Raw genomic sequence first — 18,088 nt, 5'->3', positions numbered from 1 at the left:
TTATTTCATCAATACTGTTGGCCTCACATGGAGTGAATAATGTGTCTTTAAAAAAAGCAGGTGGTGTGGTATTAAATTGGGAGTTTGAGATTTCTCTGAAATGTAAAATGCAATATAACTACTATTATTACTACTACTACTACTATTACTACTACTACTAATACTAGAAAACAGGGACAAATGTTTGCAATCTAACAGAGTGATACACAATTTCCAACTACGTATTTAGTTACCTATAATATTTCAATTTAATTAAAGCCACAGTGGCAATATCTTGCTGATCGATTGTCCTTTCATGCTTCTGGTTATCAAATTCAAGCGCATGTGAAAATGCTATATAAATAAAGATCATGTTGGCACATCTGTTAAAAACAAACATCTAAAGCAGTGGTTCTTAACCTAACACTACGCGGCCGGTTCTAGTGACAAGTGACAAAAGACCCTCTTTGTAACATGTGTTCCTCGTTAGTATAGTGGACAGTATGTCACGCGGAAGACCGGGGTTCAATTCCCCAATTTTGAGTGACAGTTTGTGTTAACTGCAGGCACCCCAGTAACTAAATTATAAATCAATTATTTAATTAGTTTGCTCATTTGTTACTCCATATTCGCAACAGAAATGGTGCCTCATCGGAATTGAAGTGAACTATGATGTTGGTAGATTTGGAGTTTCCAGAGCACACTGCACAGAGCTGGTTGAGACATCACAAATAGATCTGCAACTATCACAATTGTATGGGCTTTTCATAAAAAAATCGGAATAACTATGTTTGTAGCTCCTATCTATTTTAGCTCTTTAAAACGACGGCTTGGGTGACCCTGCCAGGAGTGCGAGACTCCGGCCGACATAGTCTAGGGGTCATGGAGACATGCAAAGTGCCTCCCGTCGAGACACACACACGCAAGCACGCACGCACGCACGCACGCACGCACGCACGCACGCACGCACGCACGCACGCACGCACGCACGCACGCACGCACACACACACACACACACACACACACACACACACACACACACACACACACACACAGACACACACAAACGCATGCACACACTCACACACAAAATCCTTTTTGTGACAAAAAATGTTTTGTTTTATGTTTCCTACCATAACTGATGACCTATGCACCTCAATTGATTTTTTTAAACAAATCTTTCAAACAAAGAAGTAACACAACAGAGGTGCCAACCAATAAAAATTCACTCCTTCAAAAGATTTATCTGAACTGTCATTTTTATTAATTCTGTCAGGAATGTTAGAGCAGCACTGCGTGAGTGTATGTTTTTTTGGATTTGATCATATGACCTTTGCAAGTGAGCCATAATTGGTCATTGCCAAAGCTTCGAGCAACTGTGATGTCAATTTGGCAAGTGGCAAAAAGGCTGCCCCATGAGATGAATAGAAATTGGTGGATTTTGTTGAAAGAAGTTATGAACACAATTGGTGACAAAGGGAAACCTTGGCTGAGTCCAAACCTGGAAATGAATCTTACTGACTGCTGGCAATGTAATTGCACTAAACAAATGAGATGGAACAAGTAAACCATTATGCTGCAAAATATTATAGTATATGATCAGAGGATTCAGTACAGACATTGAAACTGACTGTATATACACATTACCTCAGTGCTATTTCCAATCCACCAGATATACGTAACTGTTCCCACTTGGTTAGGCCACAGAATCGCTGTCAGGTTCACTTCCTTGTTCTTCACAGCTACAAAGGGAGCTGAGAGATGGATGGATTCCAGCGGACCTACTCAAAAACACAAATACTTGTACATAAATAGATGAATTTTAGTCCTGATTTTTTTTAAATATGTTGGTCAGTTCTGAGAATTATGTCTGTATTATTTATGATCAGCAGCATCCCTAGCCTGTGGTCTATCAGTGTGGATTTTCAGAATAGGTAGGTATTGTCAAGCATAAAGTAATATATTCAGTGGTTATTTTAAAAAATAAAAACTCAAGAGAAATGTAATTTACACACTTGTCAATATAAATATAAAATGTTGCATATCTCACAGATTATGTGTAGATAGAGAACCGCCGTCTCTGTTCCGAGTCTATTTTTTCCTGCTGCAGTCACCCGGTAGATCCCCACATTTTTGTAGATGTGTTTGATCCCATCCTCAATGGAGCTCAGATTGGAATATGTCAAAGCGTGACCATCTCCAAAGTCCAATGTGACGCTTGTTCGTGTAGCATCACCCTGGAAAGGAGACAGGAGATCCAAAGGTGTTTTCTGCAGTGTACAAAATTATACGCCATTTTAAGCAGGGCTCGGACTCGGGGATTCGGACTCGGTCGGACTCGGTCATTTTTGCCGGACTCGGACTCTGTGCTTATTTTGACCGAGTCCACCGAGTCCGACAATAAAAAAAATACGTTCAATATTATTTTCATCATGCTGCTGAGAATGCGCGTAGGACTACTGTCCACAGCCCTGCTTCCGATCAATGCGGCCACGTTAAGTTGCACTTAGGCTAATGTTTACATTGTGTACCAATGTCAAGGACGATTATGTCACCCATCTTATATCATTGATGTGTTTCGATAGTTGTGGGGTCGTCACTAATTATTTGTGTTTAGATAAATGTCTGAGCTATAATGGTGTAATTAATGATTAAAAAATATTATCTTACATGTCCTGTGTTTCAGAATGGTTATTTAATTGGGCGAGAGTGTGTGTTTTCAAGCGTTTTGCCTCATGCCAATGGCACTCAGGGCTAAGGGTGGGCTTCAATGACTATTTTTGTAAAGCCACGCATTTAATACCATGTCAAATAATATATTAGAGTGTAGGTTATGTTCCAATGTATCCACTTCTATCGGTGAAATTGTCAACCGTACATTTATCAACTAGCACAACTCCGGCAGGGCAGGGAAAATGTTATCTATCCGACGTCCGATTGGAACGTCGCCTCACTTTTACGTCCGCGCTCTCAGCAAGGGATCCTATATAAGCCGAACCAGCCAGTGTGAAAACAGTTGCGTTCGTTCTGCATATATAATTAGCTATTTTGTCCCTCGGATAATCATGGCATCCAGAAAGAGTCATGTGTTAGCCTTGAATAAAGACTCAGCAGTCACATGAATTAACAGAAAAAATGGACAGCCGGACTCGGACTCGGACTTGGACTCGGTGGTCAAGAGGCCGGACTCGGACTCGGTGCAAAAATCCGACCGAGTCCACAGCCCTGATTTTAAGTATGATGTACAACTGTCTTCTATGAGGTGATTGGTAGTTGCCAAACATACACAAAATGTTGGGGCAAGCCAAATTCTTGATTTTTTTATCTTAATAACAATAATGCATCAGATTTATGTAGCACTTCCTGAGCAGGATGTTAAACTGCTACCAAAGACTGGCTCTCGGCAGGAAGCGCGGAGGAAACCCTCAGAGGTTCAACGGGCCAATCGGCAACACCAGCAAGCTTTGTGGAGCGCTGCGGGCTGGATGCATCACGTCCATCCACTGCACCCGGCTCCATCTCCAGCCGTCTTGACTATGTCTTGCCACTGGATACAGGTGGACTCGGGCGAGAGAGTGAGGTTGGCGCTGCGCAACCTACCCTCACTTAAACCCAATACACAGCACAAGTCATGACTTCACACACACACACACACACACACACACACACACACACACACACACACACACACACACACACACACACACAAACACAAACACACACACACACACACACACACACACACACACACACACACACACACACACACACACACACACTCACACACACATTCCCCGCAATTGCTCCCCTCCCAAGTCCTGCGGCGTCGGGCAAGTGGGTGGTGTGGACTTCACTGGAAGCTATAGTTACAAACTCGCACGCAGGCGGCTCGGGCCATAGGGTCGTTGTCCAGTGAACCGAGGCAGCACTGGATTCCGGCAGCCCCCCGAGCGACCAGGCAGCCCTATTTAGGTTTGCACTGCCTACCTCCTGGCATGAGGAACGGGCTAGGAATGGTGCCCCAAAAATTGCCTGCCTCACCTCTTACTGGCCAGCTGGCTGCGGCTGGCAAGCATCCCATTACCAGCGGTAAGAAACAAGGAAACAGGACAAAGGTGACACCAATCACCCTTGGTGCATGGAATGTGCGCACATTTCTCGATAGGGCTGGCGCCACATCAAGACCTGTGAGAAGAACTGCCCTGATCGCCAGAAAGCTGGACCGGTATGGCATCCAGATCGCTGCCCTCAGCGAGACCCGCCTAACTGGAGCGTGTCAGGGTTTTCCAGATTATCCTTATCGTATGATTATGTTGGAATGCAACCTGTAATAAATAACCTGGTTAGATTAGTTTTATGCTTATAGTGGAATGTAACCGGTAATAAATAACCTAGCTTGTCCCATCCTACACAACGTCGTAAAACACCCCCTGATATGTTTTGACTAGAGGACAAGGGCTTTCTCTATCCAGTCCACTCTTACCCCCACTCTGTTTTTCTTAATAAATATGCTCTTGCAGGAGGGAGAGTCAGACTTCATTTCAATCATCGCTGTATGCACAGCAACGAATGGACTCTCCACCTGCAGGTGTCTAAAAGGACTTGCTTGTCTCCCGTGTGGTTCTTGCAAAATAGGTTAGAGTGAGCACAACTCTAACAGAGCAGGTTGGTTGACAGAAGCTGGTGCTGGCTATACATTCTTCTGGATCGGTCGCACTGAGGCAGAGAGACGCAACACAGGAGATTTGCCATCAAATCCAACTTGGTCAATAAGCTGGCTGTGCTTCCCAAAGGCGTCAATGACCGCCTGATGACACTGCGCCTGCCTCTCCCTGGCAAACACTTTGCCACACTCATCAGCGCCTATGCCCCCGCGATGACTACCCCAGACGATGTGAAGGAGAGGTTCTACGAGTACCTGACAGCCACGATCACCGCATTGCCCAGGGCAGATAAGCTCATCGACTTTAATGCCAGAGTCGGCACCGACCACAAGTCCTGGGAAGGGGTCCTCGGCAAAAATGGTACGGGCAGCTGTAACAGCAATGGCACCCTCCTGCTGAAGACCTGTGCGGCACATGAGCTCCTGATCACCAAACGAGTCTTCTGCCTTCCAAAGCGCAACAGGACCTCCTCGATGCACCCCCACTCAAGACATTGGCATCTACTGGACTATGTCATCGTCAGGCAACGGGACAGACAGGATGTCAGGATCACTAAGGCAGTGTGTGGTGCAGAGTGCTGGACTGACCACAGGCTCCTGGTATCAAAGCTGAGCATCAAGATCCACCCTCCCAGGAGGCCTCAAGGTTCCAAACCCCCAAAGCGTTTGAACATCTCTAGGCTCGCCAACGCCTCTGTGAAGCAATCCCTGGATGAAGAGCTCACCAGTAAACTGCAAGACCTGAAACCTTCAGGTAACGTGGAGTTGTACTGGGTTGCATTCAGAGACACTGTTCACACTGTTGCCTTCAAAGCAGTAGGACCTCCAGTCTGCAGGCAGCAGGACTGGTTCGACGAGAATGATGACCACATCAGAGATCTTCTCCAGGAAAAACATCGCCTACACAGAGCCCACCTCAGTGATCCAACATCCTTTCAAAAACAGTCTGCCCTCAAGAACATCAAACCAACCACCCAACGGGAGCTACGTCAAATGCAGGACAACCGGCTTAGCAGGAAGGCTGACGAGATCCAGTCCTATGCAGACCAGAATGACAGCAAGAACTTTTACAGTGCCCTCAAAGCCATCTACGATCCCAACTCTTCAGGATATCCCTCTCTCCTCAGCTCTGATGGCAACACCCTGGTCACAGACAGAGAGAAGATCCTCGAGCGCTGGGCTGAGCAGTTCAACGGCATCCTCAACCGCCCCTCAGTCATCAATGATGAAGCCATTGCGCGCCTCCCTCAAGTGCCAGTCAACACTGCTCTTGATGAGCCACCAACTGAAGCTGAAGTCACCACGCTGTGGCCCTCTAACATTTAGTAAATGAAATGTATAGTGCGAGGAATAGAAAGGAAAACACAATAGGTATTTTCCTGGACTTATCTAAGGCATTTGATACGGTCAATCACCATATTCTATTGCAAAAAACTCTCATATTGGAGTAAAAAATAATGTGGTTCTCTGGTTCAAGAGTTATCTACAAGACAGACAACCGTTTGTATCCTACAATGGAACCAATTCTTCCTTACTTTATATGCAATCCGGAGTGCCTCAAGGATAAATTCTTGGGCCTTTGTTATTTTTGATACACATTAATGACCTGTCAAATGTCTCAGATAAACTGTCCAAAATTTTATTTACAGACGACACAAGTGTCCTGTACTCTCACAGAGATCCCAACACCATTATAAGGGTCTTAAATGAAGAACTTTGTAAACTGTCCGTTTGGTTTCGGTGCAACAAATTATCACTTAATATTAAAAAAACAAACTTCATATGTTTTGGTCTCAAATCTCATATATTTAACAAATCACCAGCAATATATATTGATAACATCCCTATAACTAACGTGCGTTCGACACGATTCCTTGGCATTATGATTGATGGATCATTGTCCTGCAAATCTCATATCATGACTATTTCCACAAAAATGGCCAAGAGCTTTGGTATTGTACGTAAAACCGTCATCTAATCAGCTCCGAGGTAGCCACTATGCTATACTATTCAATGATCTATCCGTATATTAACTATTGTAATATCGCTTGGGCTCGTACTTTGAGCTAGACCATACTTGAGCCTATATATCGTCTGCAGAAACGACCTCTAAGAGTATAATATGTTGTCTACATCCGAAACATTCATCTCAGCCTCTTTTTACTCGGCTAGGTTTCTTCACTGCTTTCCAAGTCAATCATCTTCAAATTGGTCTCTTTGTTCATGGCTCATTGGGGAGAACCCTTCCCCTATTTTTTCATAACTTATTTAGACATAATTCTCAGGTCCATAATTACCCCACACGCAGTGGAAAACGGAGTCAAGCAGGGCTGTGTTCTGGCACCCACTGTTCAGCATGATGTTCTCAGCCATGCTGACAGACGCATACCGTTTTAGGGACATGGGAATAGACCTGCGCTACCGCACCGATGGCAAGCTGTTCAACCTACAGAGACTACAGGCAAAAACTAGAGTGCAGACGACCACAGTCCATGATTTCCTCTTCGCGGACGACTGTACACTCAATGCATCCAGCCAGATGGAAATGCAACTGAGCATGGACATCTTTGCCACAGCATGCTCTGACTTTGGCCTCACCATCAGCACAAAAAAGACAGATGTGATGTACCAACCTGCTCCTGGAGCCCTTAACACCGAGCCCCTCATCAGCGTGAATGGTGAACATCTCAAGGCAGCTGAAAAGTTTGTCTACCTAGGTAGCACCCTGTCCCGTATGGCCAATATAGATGAGGGAGTCATGCACAGGGTGGCACATGGGAGTGCAGCCTTCGGCAGACTCCGCAGCTCTGTCTGGGAACGTAGAGGGCTCAGCCTGCGGACCAAACTGAAGGTCTACCGTGCTGTTTTCGTCCCCTCCCTGCTCTATGCCTGTGAGACATGGATCGTCTACAGCCGACATGCAAAGCAGCTCAATGCCTTCCACATGAGATGCCTCAGGAAGCTACTGAACATCAGATGGCAGGACAAGATCCCAGACACTGAGGTCCTCCACAGGGCAGAGATGGAAAGCATCTATGCCATCCTCAAGCGCTCCCAGCTGAGATGGGCTTGTCATGTCTGCCGCATGCCAGACGAACGCCTTCCAAAAAGGCTTCTGTACGGCGAACTACACCTTGGCAAGCGCTCTCGTGGCGGCCAGCGGAAGTGGTACAAGGACACCCTAAAGGCAAGTCTCAAAAGCTGTGGTCTGGACCCAGAGACCTGGGAGGCCGATGCCCAACACCGACCAAACTGGCGCTCTGCAGTCAAGCACGGCGTTGCAGATTTTGAAAAGCGACGCATCCACGAAGCCGAATGGAAACGACAGCTTCGCAAAACCAAAGACAGTTCTTCCCTCCCACCCAGCCAGCCCTCAACCCTAACCTGCCCCCACTACAACCGGTCGTTCCGTGCAGGGATTGGCCTCATCAGCCATCTTCGCACACATAAGACACTGTGAAATCACATGGTCATCTTTGAAAGCGAAGGACAAACATTCATTTGATTGGTAGTTGCCAGACATACACAAAATGTTGGGACAAGCCAAATTCTTGATTTTTTTTATCTTAATAACAATAATGCATCAGATTTATGTAGCGCTTTTCTGGATACTCAAAGACGCTTTACTATGAATACATTATTCCTACACTCACATTATGGTGGTGGTAAAGTACGTAAGAACCCACAGCTGCCCTAGAGCAGGCTGACGGAGGCTTGGCTGCCAGTTTTGATTGATTGATTGATTGATTGATTGATTGATTGATTGATCCAACAATTATTGATCCCGGGGGTGGGGAAACTCAGGCTCCAGCAGTATCCATACCACAGAGCAGGTATACAAAAGACACAGATGGCATGAGCGCAACTCAATAGGCTCTCATAAGGCTGCCACACAACGGCGCCACAAAGAAAGCCAGAAGGTGTGAAAGATAAAAGCCAGCAAAGCAAAACAAAGCAAAGCAAAGCAAAGCAAAAAGACAAAGGAAAAAAAGTAACAGCGGCCAACCAGCACCCCTCAATCTCTGAGAAAAATAATACAAAATACACAAAATAGCCTCCACGGGGTCCATAGACAGGTGTAAGGGCAGTCCAGTTCAACGGCGCCCAATGGGACCATGGTCGTAAATCGGTGAAAACGTCACAAAGCAGGCAAACGTGTGAGCAGCGTCCTGGGCACCCAGTCGGGGCACGTGCAGATGGTCACCACGGGGCTAGCACGGCGAAGGTCGTTGGTTCCGACGAGCACGAGGGAGCTGACTCCCTACAGGGGTCGCGGCTGCGTAGCCAAGGCGAGGGACCTGGTCAGCACTGGCCGGATAAGCAGGAAGCCGTCATAGAGTTACGCCGGTCTTGACCAATGTGCGCAGCCATCCCGGTCCCAGGGAAAAAAAATATTACTGCTCCCATTTGCTACCTTTGGAGGCATGATTAGAGTTGAAGCAATCCTCAGAGTAACGAGAATGTAATAACGAACGGAGTCAGTTGGCATGCGGGTCCTCTCGCGAGGTTTGACAACTGAATTTTGTCCGACATCCGAAGCAAAAAAATCTCAAATTTTTTGTTCGAATACCGATTTGTTTGAGAAATGGAACGTTTGAAACCGAATTCACTGTCCAGCATTCATTTATTTTTTTTATAAAAAAAAAATATAAAAATCTGTGGAAATTAACATGATGTTAAGCTAATTACTTGCAGACCCACTTGCACTTTTTTGTCAAACGTATCATCCCGTGCAAGCATTCAGGAACTTGGCATTGAACCACAACTCACTCTTGATGAGAGTATTTCTGTTGTTTCAGTAATTTATTTGGGCTTTGCACCTTTACCTTTGTACTTTTATGTCCCACATTGGCAAGTGTATTTTAACTTCATGGGTTTCGACACTTGAAAAGGAAGTGTGACGTCACATGACTAGACTGGGATTTCACACTTTGTTCGGGTTTTATTGAGCGAAACAATCAAGGTGAAAAACTGGTAGTCCCTCTGGTCTCCTCTTCCCATGAGTTTTTCCCTTTATCCGTGGAGCTCAGTGCTGTTTACTGCTGCTGCTGTGTTGCTCACTGAACAATAAGCTTGTGTTGTTTGCTGATGAAGACTGGTGTGTGCGCGCTCCTAATCAGGAAAAATTGCGCTCAGCTGTTGAGGCGCTCTGTGGAGCTCCGCTGCGGGCTGCAGGTTCACGTCACACACCTGCAGTGAGCCCTTGTGGTCACATGCACCCGCAGACAGGCGCGCACCTCCCTGATCGCCCCAACACACATTCTAAATGCTCTCGTTTTTTGGGCAAACAAGACATAATACATTCACTAAAAACAAAAAGTTAGTTAAAGCAAATATATATTTTTTTGTTTTTGTACGTTGAATACTTCATTTGTACATGCTTCATTTCCAACCTTAGTCTGGCACCTACAGCGGATATTTTGTTTTTGTACATTCTGGACCACAGTCATGTTTTGGTTTCAATTCATTAAAGAAAAGGACGATTCAAGCAATGCTTTCTTGTATTTCAGAATGTACGGTGATAGCACCTGGATACTAGTGTGAATGGACCATAATTCAAAGTCAAAGTCAAAGTCAGCTTTATTGTCAATTTCTCCACATGCCAAAGACACACAAAGAAACCGAAATTTCGTTCCCCCCTATCCCACGGTGACAAGACATGGCTCACAACAGACAAACAGTAAACAAGTATAACAAAAGCGTGCTGAATAAATAATGAATAAATAACACAACAATAAATAAATAAATAATTAATTAAGAGGAGCGTAAAAACGCGTACAGCAGACATTCCCGAAATTAGCGCAACAGTGCCGCACGCTACGCAGAAGGGGGTAGCGAGTTCAGGGCCCTAACAGCCTGGAGAAAGAAGCTGTTGGCGAGTCTGGTGGTGCGGGAGCGCAGGCTCCTGTACCTCTTCCCAGAGGGCAGAAGGTCAAACAAGGAGTGAGCCGGGTGACTCACATCTCTGGCAATCGAGGTTGCCTTGCGGGCGAGGTGGGAGGTGTAAATGTCCTTCAGGGAGGGAAGCGAAGCACCAATAATCTTACCAGCCGTATTCACTATGCGCTGCAGGGCCTTCAAGTTCTGTTCAGTGCAGTTACCACCCCAGACAGCGATGCAACTGGTGAGGACGCTCTCAATGGTGCCACGGTAGAATGTAGACAGGACTGCCTGAGGAGCACATGCACGCCTGAGCTTCCGCAGGAAATACAGGCGGCGCTGAGCTTTCTTTGCCAGTGACGAGGTGTTCGCGGACCAGGAGAGGTCCTCACTGATGTGCACCCCCAGGAACTTGGTGCAGCTCACCCTCTCCACCACAGCACCGTCGATGATCAGCGGCAGGTGTGTCGTGTGACCCTTCCGGAAGTCCACAATGATTTCCTTGGTCTTACTGACGTTCAGCAGGAGGTTGTTGTCCCTGCACCACGTGGTCAGAAGGTCAACTTCCGACCTGTACCGAGTCTCGTCGCCCTTCGTGATGAGACCCACCAGAGTCGTGTCGTCAGCAAACTTCACTATGCGGTTGTCGCTGTAGGTCGCAGTGCAGTCATGCGTCAGCAGGGTGAAGAGCAATGGACTGAGCACGCAGCCCTGGGGGGCCCCCGTGCTCAGCGTGATGCTGGCGGAGATTTTGTCGCCAACACGCACCACCTGAGGCCTCTGACAGAGGAAGTCCAGTATCCAGTTGCAGAGGGTGGTACTGAGGCCCAGCTCGTCGAGTTTGGAGATGAGTCGCTGCAGCACAATGGTGTTGAAGGCAGAGCTGAAGTCCACAAACAGCAACCTCACATATGAGTCCTTTCTCTCCAGGTGGGTGAGGGCCGAGTGGAGGGCAGAGCAGATGGCATCCTCAGAGGACCGCTTGGCACGGTACGCAAACTGGAAAGGGTCAATGGTGGGGGGGAGAACGGACTTGATGTGCTCCAAGACCAGCCGCTCAAAGCACTTCATGATGATGGGCGTCAGTGCCACAGGGCGGTAGTCATTGAAGCAGGACGGTGCAGGTTTCTTCGGCACAGGAACGATGGTGGCAGCCTTGAAACACGAGGGGACGATGGCCTGCTGCAGGGAAACGTTAAAGATGTCTGTGAAGACACCCGACAGCTCCCCAGCGCAGTCCTTCAGCGCTCGACCCGGGATGTTGTCAGGGCCCGCCGCCTTACGGGTGTCAATAGCGGCAAGCGCCCTCCTCACACCGTCGGCAGAGAGGCGCAGGGGCTGCTCGTGTGGGGGGGGAGTGGTCTTCAGCGGGCAAGTGCTGTTCTGGGCGTCGAAGCGAGCAAAGAAGCGGTTCAGATCGTTCAGCAGGCGGACGTCGCCCTCACAGCTCCTCGGCGCGGGCTTGTAGTCTGTGATGGTCTGAATGCCCCGCCAAAGGCTACGTGCGTCCTTGCTGTCCTTGAAATGGGTGGAGACCTTGCACGAGAACGCCTTCTTCGCTTCTTTGATGCCTCGGGACAGGTCGGCCCTCGCTGTCCTCAAGCCAGCCTCATCCCCTGCTCTGAAAGCCTTGTCCCTGGCCCTCAACAGTCTGAGGACAGCCCCCGTCAGCCACGGCTTCCAGTTCGCGCGAGTGACGACGGATTTCGGGCAAGTCACGTCATCGATGCACTTCGTGATGTAAGAGGTAACAGAGTCAGTATATTCCTCTATGTCCGTCCAATCGTTGTAGGTGGCTGCCTGCTTAAACAAGTCCCAGTCAGTGGTGTCGAAGCAGTCACGAAGTGCATCGGAGGCACCCTCAGGCCACACTCGAACCTGCCTCCGAACCGGCCTGGATGCCTTCACCAATTGTCTGTATGCGGGCAAAAGCAAAACGGTGAGATGGTCAGAAAGCCCCAGATGGGGGAGGGGGGTGGCTTTGAAGGCTCCCTTTTGCGCCGAGTAGACCAGGTCCAGGAAGCTGTCTCCACGTGTCGGAAAAGGAACATGCTGGTGAAGCCTCGGGAAAACAGACTTCAGGTTGGCATGATTGAAGTCTCCAGCGAAGATGGTGAAACCGTCAGGGTGCGCCGTTTGCTGTTCACTGACGGCCTGGTACAGTTCGCCAAGCGCCGCGGTCCTGTCTCCTTCGATGTTGGAAGGCGGGATGTATACCGCGACTAGCAGAATCGCGGTAAATTCCCTCGGCAGATAAAAAGGACGGCACTTAATGATCACAAACTCCACAAGCGGCGAGCAGTGCTTACATACCATCACAGAGTCCCGGCACCATTCTTCTCGGATGTAGACGCATATTCCACCTCCTCGCGACTTTCCCCCTCGTACAATGGCACGGTCCGCCCGATAGCACGCTAGCCGCTCCAGATGCACCGCAGAGTCCGGAATGTTGTCACTCAACCAGGTCTCGGTGAACACGAGCACACAGCAGTTCCGCACCGTCCGGTTCGTAGACCTCAGCAGGCGAACGTAATCCATTTTGTTGTCCAGCGATTGAACATTCGCCAGAAGAATGGAGGGCACCGCCGGTCGCGCTGGGTTGGCCGCCAGCCTGGCCCGGACGCCTCCGCGCTTGCCCCTCTTCTGCTTCCTCGCACACCGTTTCCGACGACTCCCAACCGGGGGAGGAATAGCGGGTGAGGTCGGCGACGGATCAGGACGTAGCAGTCCGAGCGCCTTTAATGTCGACGCTTCAAAGTCCCGAACGCCGCAAAACCCACTTCTGCCGATGTCAAGCAGAACCTGCCTGCTGTACTTGTAGCACGGACGAGACGAACACACAAGACTGTCGGACGAACACTCATTAGACGAACAAATCACCGTACTGACGGGACAGAGAGTGGCCGCTGCGTATGCACGCGCCGCCATCTTGACAAGATGTAAATAATCTTTTTAAATTGTGTAAATAATCGTGATTTCAATATTGAACAAAATATTCATGATTAGGATTTTTATCAATAATCGAGCAGCCCTAATTGAATTGACTGTCCACTAGATTTTATAGCGTAACGGGTTATGTTATAGAGCACATCCTGAAAAAATCTAATGTGATCATACAAAATCAAATGCAAATTTTGCAGGGGCATTTCTTTTTCCCAGTAGACAAATTAACCCATCAGGTTTATTTCTCAACTGGAATACGTGTTACAGTTCTGTTTTTTGCCACTCAATGGGAACGTTGATCCATTTGTTAAATTAATAATCATTTATTCAAGTATGGAATGAAATCTAACAATCAATCAATCAACCAATCTGCTTTATTGTCATTTCCTGTTACCAGGCAACAAGACATACCTAATATCTCAATTGGCACAATAAACATGAAAAACAATGACCAAAAAGGGGAGACAATGCGTACAGGCCTGCCGGCATTCGCTGCAACAGTGCTCCGAGATCTCAGAAAGAGAACACAAGAGAAGAGTTGGGGTTCAAACTACTCTCTTTGATGGAGAGTATTTTGAGTCCAGACAAATCCTCACACACACACAGCATACAATAAGTACAACAGATCTTGAGACAAAACATGTTGTGGGCCGAGAAGGTGGAATGTGAGGGGCGTGACAAAACTGGGCTGATTAGCAGCTCAGACCAGGGGCGCATTCGTAACTCTGATTTTGTCCCGGGGGGTCCAATAACGGCAGTGACGATAGAAGGGTAGTGTATGTGTGTGTATGTGCTCGTATCAGAGCGTCCACAGCTGCTTTGCCAGTCTTATCGTCTTGTTGTTGTGGAGACCTCATTGGCATGATAGTCTTGGACGGGAGATAGGGAGGAGCAGGAGCAGTGCAAGAAGCATACCCCTTTGTTCAGAGCCAAGCAAGAAAATCCAGTACTGTACAGTAAATAAATTGTGTTAAATAAATGTTGGTGCTTCTGGTGTGTGTGGTGATAGCGGAGCTTCCGGACCTACTACAGCCTTTTCCCATTGAGTTTTCATCCACTCTATTGCGTACTGTCAGGTTAATTTCCTTTCACCCCTTTTTTCCAAAGTCTACCAGGTTTTTTACACTGTGACTTCTGTGGCAAGTCTTTGGCAGTTGGGAAACATACTCCGGTATCTGAAGCAATAACCACATGTCACAGTTTTGCCCATCATGCCCCCCAGCATTGTCGTCGTCGCCTGCAACGGGCAATACTGGGAGAATAGTGTGGCCACAAGGCCACACTAATTTTTCACAAGTTTTTTAAGAGTTAAAACAAGAGCTGAAATCAACTTATTGTTAAAAGCAAATATGTTATTGTTGTTGCTTTTAGAATTTAGATAATGCAGTGTATCAGAATGCATGCTAGACTAACTGAAACCAGCAATAACTGTCCATTTCATCTGTTTCAAGAGAGCATCTGATTGCAATGTTGGAAACAAAATAAGAAGGACTCAACCTGGGGGGAGGAGGCACTTACATATTGTTTATAATTGTTATGGTAACATCCTCTTACACACACATAAGACACACAGATGTACACAATTATGATAAATGGATAACATCAGAAATACTTGTTGGGATTTTATTACTAAACCATTACGGTAATCGCTAAGCTTTACGATTATCAGGACAGGGCATCGGGCTAATTATCGTGACGTGAGAAATGAGCTTAACCTAATTTTATGGACAGGAAAGGTTTTCAAGTCCTGACGAAGCTGGCTGAAGTTCTCGAGAGCAGTAGAAAAGAGGCGAACAACCAATCTGCAGCCAAAGAGCTTCAGGTCAGGTTTGTGAGGGCAGGGTAAAGCAGCGGAGACACCAGCTGACGTGGCCAACGGACTGTCCTGTCCCAGGCAAGGGACTAGAACATGAGGGCCGACATCCTCAAACAGCTGTTCCCCTGTGAAATCACCACCACTTTACTACAGCCAGACATAGTGCTTTGGTCTGCTGCTACTGCTAAATCTGCCATGCTCATAGAGCTCACCATCTCCTGGGAGGAGGGAATACAAGCTGCCTACGAGCATAAAGCTGCCAAATATACAGATCTGGCTGCCGAGTGCAAAGAGTCAGGTTGGTCCATCATCATCGACCCTGTAGAAGTGGGCTGTCGGGGCTACCGACGACACATCGACGACAAGGTGCTTCAAGATGTGGGAACAACCGGGGCTAAGCTCCGAAAGGTAATGAAGGCTTCTAGCTGTAGCTGAGGAGGAGGGATAAAGATTGGGGGTCAAGGCAGTAAAATGGGTCAGCTGCAGGGGGTGGCAGGGAGACGTCGCTGCCACCGTTCCACCACCAGGAAACGTTCCGGGATTAAAGTGGGCGAAACTCAGATGAGCGGTGGTCCCCGGATGACGACCCTGCAGCTTACCCAAGGCACAGTAGGAGGCGCAACAGGCACATGTGCCCTGCAGAAACAACCCCATACCTGTACAATCAATATATCTGACATTACCAAGGCCTGTGAGAGCAACTCAGTGAAAGAAAAAAATCTGTCACATTCAAGGGATTTTCTGACATCCCTGCGTCACCTGCTACCAAGCCAGTAGTTTTTCCCCTTGACGTCAGTCGTTAACAGCCACGCCCTCAGCTAACCACCTATTCCTGCTTGTTAGACGGCGCTATTTAAACCTTGAGCTCCCAGCTATTCTCTGTCAGTTTGTCTGTGATGCCACTCGTAAGATGACTGTGCTCTAGCCGTCTGACTGTTGCCAAATTATTTTGATCGTATGATTATGATGGAATGTTGACAAGAATCATTAACTTTGTTAAAACCTTCCACCTTCCCTTGACCCGCGGAAATTTTCCACATTTAGTTGTTGAAACTTTCCAAATGATTCGAAAACATTCTTTCTTAGTTAACTAAAATGCTTCACTAGTATCTTTTTCCACAACCTTATAAAATAAAGAGCTAAGACCCTCTGCTCTGCACTGATTAACCAGTTTGCAGAGGAGACATGTTCACGCGCACCCCCACCCTGCTTTCTCTCAAATATTCTCTTGCAAGAAGCGAAAGTCAGACTGCTTTCAAGCACCTCTGTATCCTATAAGGTGATGAAGGCTTTCTCCACTTGCAAGTGATAAAAAGGGCAAACTGTCTCCAGTGTGGTTCTTGCAAGGAAGGTAGAGTGAGAAACACTCTTTCACTGACTCCTGTTGCTAACCTTGTCTGTGCACTGACCTGATCGCAGCCCGTCCTGACCAGTTGCCCATTCTTGACCACGCTTTGCTCACTGCCCGCCCTACCCACTTCCCTGTTTTTGACCACGCTTTACTCGCCGATTGTCCTGACGACTTACCCGTCCTGACGGCTTGCCCGTCCTTGACCACGTTCTGATCACCGCCCGTCCTGACCACCCGCTTGGCCCTGACCACGATTACGCGTTGCGCCCCGCTGCCCTGCACACTTGCTCTACTGCGTTCTCCGCCAGAATCGTTCCTGTTACCTGTCAGTTACTAGTTACCTGTCAGTCAAACTAGCCGAGGTTTCCACTTTCCCTCATTTCACCAAAGCTTGCATCATGCTGCACTTGGTTGTCCAGCCCCGTTTGTCACAGTTTTGGCCACTGTGAGACTCTTGAGATAGAGCCAAAGAATCAATCAACATGTCTAAAAAGGGTTGCTGCAGAATTTGCTTTGTTCAGTGTGTGAGAAGAGGTTATAGTTGTGCCAGGACATCTTTTGGCTGCTCACCATGTCAAAGCACCTGCTCAAAATACCCTGAGCATCTAACATTTCCTCTCTGAGAAGAACATTAGCTGCTGGAGCAACCTCTCTTCTCACCTGCCCTGGATCAATGAGATATATATTTTTTCCAAACTCAAAGTGATCATCAAGGGGACCTGCTTTGAAGACGTGGACGATTTTAAAATTGATGCAACAACGGAGCTACAGATGATTCTGGAATAATCCTTTAAGAAGTGCATGAAGGCAAAGCAGAGAATGCTCAGAATGTGCATTAGGCTCCAGGGAAATTACTTTGAAGAGAAAAACTTGTAGTTTACACTGAAAATTTGAAATATTTGTTTTTGGAACTTTTCTCGGAAAATAATTACCATCATGGGTGTCGTTTGCAGTAGTGACAAACTGCACTGCACTCATATCCAGTATTCATTGAGTCTGTAAAGTTGAGAAAACGTAGTGTTACCTGCTCCAGAAAGACTAGAAAGGTGACATTGGTGCCCAGTACAGCTGACAGTGTACCCTCACTGGTGACCAGGTGAAGTCCTTTGGGGGCTTGCATGGGACAATGCTGCCTTTTGGCTGTGTATTCCACAATGACTCCATCTGTACAATTGTTTGAGACCACCTTCCTGTAACTAGTTTTGGGAAAAATAAAAAATACAAAAATGGGTATGACTAACACAATAAATGCCAGAGTAAATGCCAAATCATTCATACCATTCTGAAACTAAGCAAATTGGAAATTATATAACATAATGAGTCTGGATTAAAAAAAAAAAAGGGGGGTTGTATCTAAAAGAAAACAAAGTTGGCCTGATTTTCCGCACCATAAGGCGCTCTTAAAAACCTTTAATTTTCTCAAAAACCGAATGGACCAAATTCAAAAATCTGTAAA

The 18,088-nt window shown here is 47.1% G+C and overlaps 1 protein-coding gene across 6 annotated transcripts in view; it reads right to left on the bottom strand.

Moving 5' to 3' along the window:
• sorcs1 (sortilin-related VPS10 domain containing receptor 1) overlaps positions 1-18,088 on the bottom strand; it is a 180,349-nt gene that overhangs the window by 16,424 nt on the left and 145,837 nt on the right. For all 6 annotated transcript variants that reach the window (XR_015858240.1, XR_015858241.1, XM_088374787.1 and 3 more), the window contains exons 18-20: positions 17,657-17,828; positions 2,030-2,216; positions 1,627-1,760 (exon numbers count right to left, since the gene is read on the bottom strand). Coding sequence is in view for 4 of the 6 variants with exons in the window: in XM_088374787.1 (XP_088230913.1) it covers positions 1,627-1,760; positions 2,030-2,216; positions 17,657-17,828 (493 nt within the window). In the remaining 2 variants the exon portion in view is untranslated. The remainder of the gene's footprint in view (positions 1-1,626; positions 1,761-2,029; positions 2,217-17,656; positions 17,829-18,088) is intronic.

Source organism: Syngnathus floridae, chromosome 4 (assembly GCF_059516105.1).
Source record: "Syngnathus floridae isolate MCC-2025c chromosome 4, RoL_Sflo_1.0, whole genome shotgun sequence".
Lineage (NCBI taxonomy): Eukaryota > Metazoa > Chordata > Actinopteri > Syngnathiformes > Syngnathidae > Syngnathus > Syngnathus floridae.
This window is presented reverse-complemented; position numbering and strand designations above follow the sequence as displayed.